The 12,893-nt window shown below is 38.0% G+C and overlaps 2 protein-coding genes and 1 long non-coding RNA gene across 3 annotated transcripts; 2 read left to right on the top strand and 1 right to left on the bottom strand.

Moving 5' to 3' along the window:
* Positions 1 to 722: 722 nt before the first annotated feature.
* LOC136809954 (uncharacterized) lies at positions 723 to 1,220 on the bottom strand. Its single transcript, XR_010847039.1, has 3 exons — positions 1,170 to 1,220; positions 944 to 1,021; positions 723 to 743 (listed from the first exon to the last, which is right to left on the bottom strand). It is a non-coding gene; the product is annotated as an uncharacterized lncRNA (long non-coding RNA).
* Positions 1,221 to 5,939: 4,719 nt separating this feature from the next.
* On the top strand, positions 5,940 to 7,379 carry LOC136809952 (uncharacterized). Its single transcript, XM_067066517.1, has one exon. The coding sequence runs from the start codon at positions 5,940 to 5,942 to the stop codon at positions 7,377 to 7,379; it is 1,440 nt and encodes a 479-aa protein (XP_066922618.1).
* Positions 7,380 to 8,698: 1,319 nt separating this feature from the next.
* LOC136809951 (uncharacterized) lies at positions 8,699 to 10,331 on the top strand. The gene is made up of 3 exons (XM_067066515.1): positions 8,699 to 8,810; positions 8,883 to 9,444; positions 10,253 to 10,331. The coding sequence occupies exons 1-3, from the start codon at positions 8,699 to 8,701 to the stop codon at positions 10,329 to 10,331; spliced, it is 753 nt and encodes a 250-aa protein (XP_066922616.1).
* The last annotated feature ends 2,562 nt before the right edge of the window (positions 10,332 to 12,893 follow it).

Below are 12,893 nucleotides of genomic sequence, written 5' to 3'. Positions count from 1 at the left end.
AGAAATTTCAATAAAGAAAAAAAAGAAAGCTTCCTGTTGTTATGAAAAGACTGGAGAGAAGGCCAAAGTTAAAAACACTTAAAATATGGATATTTGCTGTTTGTTGAATGTATAACTGGTGTTGTTTTAATTTTTTAACTTTTACCCTAAATTTTATTCACTTTGATTCGTATGCAATGTAAAGCTCTGTTTCGTAGGTAGCAAATGTTTTGTAAATTAAAACAAAATTTCAGGAATTCAGGAATATTGATAAAAGGAGAAAGAAGTTTTTTCAGAATATTTTCGATCAACTATTCAAGAAAGGTATGCCAAAAAATAAAATAGACAGGTTTTATTTAGATTTTAAATCAATTTTCTCTTTACAATGATGTCGAGGTGTCGACGGATCGACTGTAACTCCTTTTCAATCCAAGGGAATGTGTCCAAATAGCCAAGGATGTCAAAGCCGTTCCGAACCCTTCCAGACACCAAAAGCCAAGCATCAATAGCCAGAACAGCCCCTCTCCTCGCCAAACCACCATGCCTCATGAAATTGTCATCGAATGTATTATAATGCGCAAATGACAATCTTGTTCCTCTGTCAAACCACTTGACGATGAGCCGAGTCATCTCTGCCCAGTATTTTGGTGTATTTATGTCCACGTATCTGAAGATGGTTTTATTATTCTTCTCGGCCTTATGAATAAAATGAGCATGGGTTGTTTTTATGAAGGTCGCCTCCAAATCGATCGATTGCTCACCGTCTAAATGTTGAAAAAGTTCTTTATATATGTATATTATGTCATTATTAAGATAAAAATATAAGAAAGAAGAATAAACAGATTCTTCCCTTCCTGTTTCTAATTCCCTTTCAGATTCAGTTTTCTAAGCATACAAGCCGATGCGCGAACCCTGGTTTCTTTTTTTTAAACTACATTGTTTATGTTGACAATATTTGACTCACCAGACGAAGAAAAATAGTCCAATTGTGCCAAGAGGTAGTTCATCGTCTCGTTGACATCTTTCATTAAACTTTCATGATCTAAAAATGCAGGGAAAAAGGTTAGTAAAAAATCAGCCAGACCAAATGAGGTATCGGACACAACTAATTGAAATTCAAATATTTTGTTGTTGTCTGTTTTCATGTACCTAAAATCCGATTGTAACACCATGTATATAATATAATTTACCTTTACGTTCTTTAACCGCTATTGATTCTGCTAATGGCTTTTGGCGTTTTGGTGGTTGTTCTAAATCAATAAAAAGAATGGCACACTTAGCATCAGAAATTTGTCTCGGTATCCATTTTAGATTCAGATGATTTTTTTATGTCCAGGCCATGTAAGCCGCAAGTTTAGGTAGTTTTAGATTATCCATAAGCCTCAAATCACATGTTATGATTATGGTATTTGTGAGGGTAAATTGATATATGATATCATTATAATGATATAATATATAAATATAATATATATAAAGATATATATCTAGATATATAGTATATCTGTAGTATATTTTGTAAGTTACCTTCTTCCGATTCATCCTCGCTACTCTCGTCTATACGTCTCTTCTTTGTGAGCCTTCTTTTAGAGATTCTCTCCAAACGTTTAGCTGAATAAAAGAAAAAAACGTATTAAAGTCGAATTAAAAGGTTCATTGTATTAGTCAGCACATGATGCAGTGCCAATAAATTTCACTAGATTTCAAAAGATTATGAGTGAAAAAACTTACTAATGGCACCTTCAGAGCCACTCGAAGGTGAATCGTTGTGCCACTTCGAAAATCCTGGTCGATCATTTGTCACCACCCGTTCGCTGCTCGAGTTCGTCGAAGAACTTGTATTACAATCTGAAAATGAATTGAGCACAACTATGAGACGGTTCCTTTTGGTGAAATCTTGAAAAACCATTGTTCGATTATTGCTACTGGGAATTAGAAATAAAATATATTTACCATGATTTTGAGCGTTTTGCTGTTGAGCTTCACAACGTACTCCTGCCAGTTCCATCAAATCTCCTTGTGGCAGACAAAGTGTGATCTAAAAAAATAGAATTACGAATGAAAAATTTGTTTCTATGCCTTAGAATATAAATCCGCCGAGTATCTGTTACCAACTAACACAAATGTTAACTTTGAATTTTACCTTTGGTTGAACGTAGTCGGTGACATCACGGACGAAAAACAGTGTTTTTCTTGCCACGTAACAATCGTATTGCTTCATCTGATCAACCATCCACAGCAAGATTTCGAAGCTGTGATCCAAGATCCACTCTGGAGCGCTTGTGTCCGTCACTGCCAATGGTACCGTGTCCATGTAATTGAGTCTGTCTTCCACGTTCCTCTGATCATCGCCATAATTTGGTTTCACGTTGCATGTGACGAAAATTCTTTAAAACAGAAAGGACAAGTCTTTTTACAAATAAAAAGTCAGATGCGTTAAAAGCAAAATAATAGTTTTTCTTGAAAATAAGTTGTAGAATAAATAACTTTCTTGGCTCACCTGCTTGGTTGTCAACGATTTCAGGTTTTTCATGTTTTCTTGGCACCGTGATTGGACCACCTTGAAGAAGGATTTTGGCTTGATCACCAGCCATGATTTCGGAACTCAACTCGTCAATAAAGATGAATTGAGTGTCACTGTTGACCATAGACATGCCAAAGATCTTTTCCTTTGATAAAGAGGCGATAAATTCAGGATGGGTCAATCCTCTGACAACGTTGACGAACGAGGTTTTTCTGAATTTTTTGGACCAACCAGTGACAGCTTTGTTGTCTTTTGTGGTAGCTGAAATGCAAGCAAGCACTGGTAAAATTTGACAATGAATTCCATTTGTTCTTTAATATCTGTAAAACTGTTTTCCACAGCGTCGGCAAAAACACCACCAGTTTTATCCACTTTGTCCGGTACTTCTTTAAATATACGCGGCGAAATTCGTCCTCTTATCTGTTGGTTTGTAGGGGCATGACGTGAGAGATCTGCTTGATAGCTTGTAATACAGTCTACCGCTTATTTCGATTATATCGGGATCGAATACAATTTGACTGATTACCTGAAAATAAAACACGGTTTAATACAATTAAATTATTTCAGAAATAAAATATTTCATATATCATCATATTCATATTGTTTGGTGAGACCTCATTTTCACGAGAATCGTAAATTTGGAGTATTTTCCTCAACAATTAAAATTTATTCCAAGAAAATCAAGTTCTTCTGCAGACTAGTACGTTTTGATTTTTACCTTTTCTTCCGTTTATTGAAGAAGCCAGAACAAAGCCAAGTTTGTTTGTTTGTTAGCTAGCAAAGCTAGAAAAATCGACTATATAGAATCGGTATCGATGTGTATAGGAATAATATGTCTTACATTACATCCAGGGTCGGAAAGAATCCCTAGTAATGCCGCCTTGTGTTGCATGATCGCATCTTGGATTTGTGGAATGACAATGATGGAATTAAGATAAGTTTTTGCGCTACCTATTTTGTGATAGGCGAAGTTTGCTGAAAGAAAAGGAGTAAAATGAGTATTAATATCTAGATAATGACTTAGGTGTATAGAAAAGCGTTGGAAAGGTCATTGATAAAAATGTCAAGTATGAAATTACCCTTTTCATACTTCCGGTACACTCTTCCTCGGAAAGCTGCATGATCACCGGACTTCATCGCTTCTCTCAACGATTCCAATGCACGGCCAATTTGTGTTCCTGGCACCCAATTGTCAACGATTTCTTCCCAGGAGTTTGGTGCTCCACAAATGACGTCAAAATGGACACCAGCAGTGTCACAGCATCAGCTGCAGTTTTCAGTTTTTTGTCTTTCTGGCCTTTTCAGTTTTTTCTGTGTTTTGCCCTTTTTGGCCATTTTTTCTTTCTGGTCTGTGTTTTGTTCTCTGTTTTTGCATTTTTGGAATTTTCAGTGTTTTTGGACATTTTCAGTTAATTTATGTTAATTTATGTCAATTTATTCAATAAATTTCAAATAGTATATGTCAACTTTGCTTTATTCTGCATTTTTCATTTATAAATTTTTGGTCTGTATTTTATACACAAGTTGATAAATTGCAGTGCCATTCTCAGTTTTGCATTCATTCCAAAAGGAGCACTTGAAGGGTGAACATCAATTTTCCAAATTTCAACTTTCAACAAGACTTAGTCATTCAATTCAAATATGACTCAGTCACACACTTTTCACACAGTTTTCATACCCAGGCTAGCTGGTAAGTTTTGCTTTTTCTTTTCAGTGGTTGCTTTTCCTGTCTGCCATTTTGCCTGGGTGTTGCCTTTTTGCACTGACCCCTTAGCCATTTCAACTTATATTTATTCCTCAACTTAAACTTTTTACATAGACACTTCAATTATAACTTCAAATTCAATTTATTCTCAATGCAATTATACTTCAATTTATTTTCAACTTAGATATTTTTGTAAGACTAATTTTTTCATTTTAGTTCGAACCATACTTCAATTGTGTTACGAACACAGCCAGTCTCACCTTCATTTGCCCCTGACCCAACATTCGAACAGAAAGGGTTCAACAAACTGTACCATTGATGCAAACACGATCAAAGGACAGATTCAACTTCGTTCGACATCACGCTATCACTCAACTTGGCAATCGTGCAACCCAACGATATGCTGGTCCAATCACAATGGGTGGCGTTGGTGGAGTATCAAGCCAATCCAACCATGGCACCTACACTGTCACCCTTCCACTGGCTGACGGGGGTGACGCAACATTCATTGGTCCCTGCATGGATCAAATCACACAGAAGTTCCCAATGTATGATCTTCATGGCAAAGTAATCAATGATTTGCAAAAAGACTATGTTTGCTGTGGCGGTAATCTCTCCAATCTTCCATCTGTACCAAAGCAAGTTGGTGGTCACACAGACTTAATGATTGGGATCAAGTATGCAAGATATTTCCCGGAGGAAATATTCAAGATGCCATCCGGACTAACCATCTACTCATCATGCTTCAGGAGCCCTGATGGATCAACTGGGGTCATTGGTGGACCTCATCCAGTGTTCAACAACATCAAGTATCATCACTTCAATTCTACTCAGTTTGTAAAGAACTAACACAAGCTATTCCAGTTAGGGTACCACGTTAATCCTGACCTTCGTATACTTGGATATACTGACAAACAAGCAGACATCTTCATCCCATCCAAATCAGCAATCGAAGAAGAATCAGAACACTTCAAACAATCTCAAGCCGTGGGCAGTGAATTCCTCTTCAGATGCATCAACTGTCGTGGATGTCAGTCATGCAATAATCTAAAATCTACTGATGAGGTCATGAGCGTGCAGGAGGAGGTTGAACAACACATCATCAATGAATCGATCGATATTGACATATCCAATCAAACATCAACAGCACATCTACCTCTCCTAAACGACCCATCCATTTACCTATCACCAAACAGAAAAATTGCGCTTCAAGTCTACAATCAACAATTGAGACGATTATCAAAACACCCAGAAGATAAACAGGATGTTTTGAAGTCTGAACAAAAGCTTAAAGACACCTACCCGGACGTTTTCAAAACTATCACAGAAGACGTTTACGTTGACGACTGCTTAACCGGCCAACCATCACTACCAAAAGCCAAACAACTAGCCGATCGAATTGAAATGGTTGTCAACCATGGCGGATTCTCGTTAAAAGGATTCACATTCTCCAACCAACTACCACAAGAATCATTGACAAGCGACAGAAAATCAGTATCGTTGGCTGGTCACAAGTGGTTCCCAAAAGAAGATCAAATCTGTCTTGACATTCAGCAACTCAACTTCTCAAAGAAATATCGTGGGAAGAAACCAAAAGAGATCAAAGAAGTGCCAATCAATCTAACACGATGACAATGCGTCTCTAAAGCGTCAGAGGTATTTGACATTTCTGGTCTTCTTACTCCAATCACCGCGACATTAAAATTTGACCTTCATGATCTTGTTAGACGCAAGATGGACTGGGATGATATCTTACCGAACGACCTTCGAAATCTCTGGTCATCACGTTTTGAAATGATACAAGACATCAAATCAATCAGATTCAATCGAGCAATTGTGCCACTAGACGCAGTTGACCTCAACATCACCACATTGGATTTTGGCGACGCTAGCCAAGATCTGATATGTGCTTCAATCTACGCAGGATTCAAAAGGAAACAAGGCGACTATTCCTGTCAACTCATATTTGCAAGATCACGACTTGTGCCAGACGATTACACCCAACCAAGAGGCGAGCTATACGCAGCACTTACCGACACTCATGCAAGTGAAGTGGTAAGAAAATCCTTCAATTCAACTCATTCTGAGAGCTTCAACTTCACTGATTCTCAGATCACACTCTATTGGATAACAAACATGACACTTCAGCTCAAGCAATGGATTCGAAACCGTGTCAATGAGATACATCGTTTAACCAACATTGAATCATGGAAGTATGTGCAGTCAAGCGACATGATAGCTGATGTAGGAACAAGAAGATGCACAACACTAGAGGATGTTGACCAATCATCTCAATGGATCAATGGCATGCCTTGGATGAAACAGGATGCATCTCAATTTCCAGCATCAACAGCAAAACAAATCACTCTCAAACAAGCTGAACTGGAACAAGCGCATAGAGAAGTCAAGAATCCTTCAACACATACTTGCAATGCCTACCACAGTCAAATGATCAATGACGAATTCCTTAAACAAGCTCAACAAAGGTATCAATTCTCAAACTATCTTGTGGATCCAAACCGCCATTCGTTCTCTAAAGTTGTGAGAATCATTGCAATTGTCCAACGATACATCAAACTCCTTCGCATACCAAGAGAAGCGAAAACATTTCAACCAAAATTACAACCACACATTATTCTCACAGATGAAGAGATATCGCATGCTGAGAAGTATTTCTTCCGCAAAGCAAGGGGAGAAATCAAACAATTCGTCAAACAAAAAATTGGAAAAATCTCAATCGAAAAAGATGACATTCTCTATCACATCGGACGCATTTTACCAACCGATTCTATAACTGTCGTTGGAAAGATGACGTCAACAATGAAAGACCTACAAGCAACATCATTCTTCGTACCAATCGTAGAAAAGTATTCACCGCTGGCCATCAGTATCATAAACGAGGTTCACTGGAACAGTTCAGTCAAACATTCTGGTGTCGAATCAACATGGCGTGAAATCCTAAAGAAAGCGTTCATCCTTGAAGGAAGATCCCTCGTTACCTTGATACGAACATCATGTCTGCGCTGTAGATACCTCAACAAACAGACAATTGCTGTGCAGATGGGTCCCTTATCACAAGACAACCTGGTCATCGCACCTGCATTCTACGTTTCACAAGTCGATCTTGCTGGCCCATTCTCAAGCTACTCTCAGTTTTTATTTGACGTCAACTAGATCAGACGCTTTTGCAACGCTCTTCGAAAAAATGGCTGAAAACAAATAAAAACATCAAAATTCATGAAAATAACATCAAAATGGATAAAGATCAGCCTTTCGAAGCAGCCTCACCACCTCAAGCTTGCACGCCGTCAAGATGTACTGAAGACGATGACCTGGATCGCTTAACATGCAAAAAATGTAAAAGATCAGTTCATTATGAGTGCACACAGTTACCCCTGTATCAATTACAAATATTCGTGACATCCTACAACGATCATTACTTATGTTCAAACTGCGTACGAATAACGAAAAACCTAAGAAATAAAGTGGGAAAAAACACTCAACATATGATGCAAAATGAACTTAAAAAGAAAGACGACGTCATACAAAAACTGAACAATGAGGTCAACACCAACACAAAAACCCGTGATTCCATCAAAAATGACCTCAAAACCTTTCTGGCAGGAAAACTACAAGAGATGGAGGAAAAGACAAGAAGCATGATAAAGGAGGAAATAAAGCACACAGCAGAAATAATGACGGAAACATCAAAGAAAACATACGCCGAGATTACCAAGAAGCAAAAAATCTGCCGAAGAACAAAAACGGAAGGAAGAAAGTGAAAAGAGAAACATAGAATCTAGAAAACTGAATATGATCGTTCACGGGTTTCTCGAATATTCAGGCCCAGATAAGGAAGAAGAAGAAAATGGGAAAAATATGACATATTTCGGTTCCGAGAACTCCTAGATGACATCAATGTTCCAGAAATCAATGTTACTCACCACAGATTAGGAGACAGAAAAACAAAAAATGGCCGTCCTCTGAAGGTCACCCTGCAAAGTCAACATGACAAAGGTCTTATCATGAAGAATTTACACATGCTAAAAGAAACTTGTTTCTTTCAGGTAAGTATAACGGAAGATTTCACAATCAACGAACGGAAAAAGATCAAGGAGATGCACGAACAAGCAAAGAAACTCAACAAAAACAATAACGATAAAGCATTCAACTGGCGCGTAAGAGGAAGCCCAAGAACAAAACTACGCCTCGTTAAAAAATTACAAAACCAAACAAAAATATTTTCAAATTACAAACCAAAATGCTCTACAGAAGAAATCGTCAGCGATTGGGCATTAACAGATGATGATGAATGATTCATTTTGTAAAATAGGCAGTCGAACTCTATTAGCTTTAAAGCTAGTACAGATTTGTACACATTTTTCGACTTTAAAGAATATATACATTAACATTAACACCACAAACGTACAACTGTAAAGATCTGGTTAGTTGTATTTTGATGTGCCACAACCACAGCAATCAACATCAAAGTCATGGAAGATTATTCCACATCATCATTCCTGCAATCATTCACACGTTTCTCTGGTCAAGTTGGATACCCACACAAGCTTCTGACAGACGAAGGCGGACAACTTGTCAAAGCATGTGAAACAACGAGGCTCAACTTAACCAATATCAAATTTCAACTCCATCGTGACTAAAAAATTGATTTTGAAGTCTGTCCTGTTGGTGGCCACAACCATCATGGTCGTGTCGAACGAAAGATACAGGCAGTCAAATCGTCATTGGAGAAATCGATGCACCAAGACCGTCTTTCAATAATCCAATGGGAAACCATTGCTGCTGGTGTCGCCAATTCAATCAACGACATGCCAATTGCTGTCCGAAACGTCAAAGGAAACTTTGAGATGGCAGACTTAATCACTCCAAACAGGTTACTACTCGGACGAAACAACAACCGTGGACCAAGTGGAACGTTATCAGTCCAAAATGACTTCGACAAGATACTAAGAGCAAATCAGAAAATCCACGATGCATGGTTTGACTGCTGGCTAGTCTCCCATGTTCCTAACCTAATCGAACACCCAAAATGGTTCAAAACCAGCACAAACATGAAAGCTGGTGATATTGTGTTATTCACCAAACAGGACTCGGTCCTATCCTCAACATATCAATACGGAATTGTGAAATCTGTTATCAACGATCGTGACAACAAAGTTCGCAAAGTGGTGGTTGAATACCAAAATGGAAATGAAAATGTTAAACGTGTCACTACTCGGTCTGTGAGATCTTTAATTCTCATACATGGAATTGATGAACGTGATATTTCAAAAGAACTTTTTAAATGCAATAATTCAATTTAACTTGAGATATTTTTTCAATTCAATTTTTCAAATTAGTTTATTATTTATTTGTGGGGGGAGTGTCACAGCATCAGCTGCAGTTTTCAGTTTTTTGTCTTTCTGACCTTTTCAGTTTTTTCTGTGTTTTGCCCTTTTTGGCCATTTTTTCTTTCTGGTCTGTGTTTTGTTCTCTGTTTTTGCATTTTTGGGATTTTCAGTGTTTTTGGACATTTTCAGTTAATTTATGTCAATTTATTCAATAAATTTCAATAGTATATGTCAACTTTGCTTTATTCTGCATTTTTCATTTATAAATTTTTGGTCTGTATTTTATACACAAGTTGATAAATTGCAGTGCCATTCTCAATTTTGCATTCATTCCAAAAGGAGCACTTGAAAGGTGAACATCAATTTTCCAAATTTCAACTTTCAACAAGACTTAGTCATTCAATTCAAATATGTCTTAGTCACACACTTTTCACACAGTTTTCATACCCAGGCTAGCTGGTAAGTTTTGCTTTTTCTTTTCAGTGGTTGCTTTTCCTGTCTGGCATTTTGCCGGGGTGTTGCCTTTTTTGCACTGACCCCTTAGCCATTTCAAGTTATATTTTTTCCTCAACTTAAACTTTTTACATAGACACTTCAATTATAACTTCAAATTCAATTTATTCTCAATGCAATTATACTTCAATTTATTTTCAACTTAGATATTTTTGTAAGACTTAGTTAATTTTTTCATTTTAGTTCGAACCATACTTCAATTGTGTTACGAACACAGCCAATCTCACCTTCATTTGCCCCTGACCCAACAAGCAGTCCGTAATCTTTCTGCCCAATTTCGTACTAACACAAAATACTTTTGGCAGTAAGTGATCATGTTAGCCGTCCGCTGGCCCAACTCGGTCGCAAGCGATGTGCTAAAAGTTGTTTTATGATCCTAAAGACAAATGCAAATGGTAAAAAAACAGACGTTAGAAAAAATAAGTCTTGAGACTATCAACATAACAGGGTAGCCTTATGTAGCCCTGTCATAGCCCAGTCGTAGCCTTGCCTTTTTAGGTTGAAGGAGCTTATGTAGCTCTGTAGCCCTGGATTTTTCACATCTTCACCAATATTTAATATTACGTCACAATATTTAAGACTACTCCCCTTTTCGCCCCAATAGAAAAGTGCCAAAAGTTGTATAGTTCCATTGAACTCAGAAAAACATGAGACTAATGAAATTAACGGGTAGCCTTGGGTAGCCCTGTCTTAGCCTTGTCGTAGCCTTGGCTTTTTAGATCGAAGAAGCTTAAGTAGCCCTGTAGCCTTGGATTTTCACATCTTCAACAATATTTAGTATTACGTCATAATATTCTAGACTACTTTCGTTTTCGCCCCAGTAAAAAAGTGCCAAAAGTTGTATAGTTCGCCATTGAACTCAGAAAAACATGAGACTAATGAAATTAACGGGTAGCCTTGGGTAGCCCTGTCATAGCCCTGTCGTAGCCTTGGCTTTTTAGGTCGAAGGAGCTTATGTAGCCCTGTAGCCTTGAATTTTCACATCTTCAACAATATTGAGTATTACGTCACAATATTCAAGACTTCTTTCGTTTTCGCCCCACTAGAAAAAGGTCAAAACATATCTAAATATCCAGGGCTACAGGGCTACCTAACCTTTGACAAGCTAAAAGTCCAGGGCTACATCAGGGCTACATCAGGGCTACACAGGGCTACTAAGTTTAATTCAGTTCAAATAAGATATTATCAATGTTTCAAGGTCTTTCAGTTCAAATAAGATATTATCAATGTTTCAAGGTCTTTCTGTTAAAAATTTAAGATTACTTAATGTTTATTTCCAGGGGAAGTAACACAAATCCATAATTTCCCCAAATGCTAAAATCCTAAATTTTCAGGGCAAAGGCTGTCTTGACTTTGAAAAAAATATGAGACTAATGAAATTAACGGGTAGCCTTGGGTAGCCCTGGGTAGCCCTGTCATAGCCTTGTCGTAGCCTTGGCTTTTTAGGTCGAATGAGCTTATGTAGCCCTGAAGCCTTGGATTTTCACATCTTCAACAATATTTAGTATTACGTCACAATATTCAAGACTACTTTCGTTTTCGCCCCAGTAGAAAAGTGCCAAAAGTTGTATAGTTCGCTATTGAATTCAGAAAAAAATGAGACTAATGAAATTAACGGGTAGCCTTGAGTAGCCCTGTCATAGCCTTGTCGTAGCCTTGACTTTTTAGGTCGAAGGAGCTTATGTAGCCCTGTAACCTTGGATTTTCTCATCTTCAACAATAGAAAGTAGCTCCCCAACCTTATCAAAGCTAAAAGTCCAGGGCTACATCATGGCTACATCAGGGCTACCAAGTTCAGTGAAAAAAAGTCAAAACATATCTAAATATCCAGGGCTACAGGGCTACCCAACCTTTTCCAAGCTAAAAGTCCAGGGCTACATCAGGGCTTCACAGGGCCACCAAGTTCAATCTAGTTTGAACGAAATTATCAATGTTTCAAAGTCTTTCAGTTGAAAATATCGAGTACTTTCGTTATCGTCCCAGTAGAAAAAAAGTCTATACATATCGAAATTTCCAGGGCTACAGGGCTCCCCAACCTTTTCCAAGCTAAAAGTCCAGGGCTACATCATGGCTACACAGGGCTACCAAGTTCAGTGAAAAAAAGTCAAAACATATCTAAATATCCAGGGCTACAGGGCTCCCCAACCTTTTCCAAGCTAAAAGTCCAGGGCTACATCATGGCTACATCATGGCTACATCAGGGCTACACAGGGCTACCAAGCTCAATCTAGCTTGAACGAAATTATCAATGTTTCAAAGTCTTTCAGTTGAAAATATCGAGTACTTTCGTTATCGTCCCAGTAGAAAAAAAGTCTATACATATCGAAATTTCCAGGGCTACAGGGCTCCCCAACCTTATCTAAGCTAAAAGTCCAGGGCTACATCAGGGCTACACAGGGCTACCAAGTTCAGTGAAGAAAAGTAAAAACATATCTAAATTTCCAGGGCTACAGGGCTCCCCAACCTTATCCAAGCTAAAAGTCCAGGGCTACATCATGGCTACATCAGGGCTACATCATGGCTACATCAGGGCTACACAGGGCTACCAAGTTCAGCGAAAGAAAAGTCAAAACATATCTAAATATCCAGGGCTACAGGGCTCCCCAACCTTTTCCAAGCTAAAAGTCCAGGGCTACATCATGGCTACATTAGGGCTACACAGGGCTACCAAGTTCAGTGAAAAAAAGTCAAAACATATCTAAATATCCAGGGCTACAGGGCTACCCAACCTTATAATAAAAGCACAACGGGAGGATATTTTAAATTTGAAGGCTGAGGTGTCAACTAACAATGTTAATAAAGCAGTCGCAGAAATTGAAAACAC

This window comes from Clytia hemisphaerica, unplaced genomic scaffold (genome assembly GCF_902728285.1).
Source record: "Clytia hemisphaerica strain Z4C2 unplaced genomic scaffold, Clytia hemisphaerica genome assembly, whole genome shotgun sequence".
Lineage (NCBI taxonomy): Eukaryota > Metazoa > Cnidaria > Hydrozoa > Leptothecata > Clytiidae > Clytia > Clytia hemisphaerica.
This window is presented reverse-complemented; position numbering and strand designations above follow the sequence as displayed.

Excerpts from the sequence above, each read along its gene's own strand:
- LOC136809952 (XM_067066517.1), top strand. The coding sequence starts at position 5,940 with ATGGACTGGGATGATATCTTACCGAACGACCTTCGAAATCTCTGGTCA.
- LOC136809951 (XM_067066515.1), top strand. The coding sequence starts at position 8,699 with ATGGAAGATTATTCCACATCATCATTCCTGCAATCATTCACACGTTTC. Across the intron at positions 8,811-8,882 it reads CGGACAACTTGTCAAAGCAT|TCTGTCCTGTTGGTGGCCAC; the intron begins GTGAAACAACGA and ends TTGATTTTGAAG. Across the intron at positions 9,445-10,252 it reads GTTAAACGTGTCACTACTCG|TTCGAACCATACTTCAATTG; the intron begins GTCTGTGAGATC and ends TTTTCATTTTAG.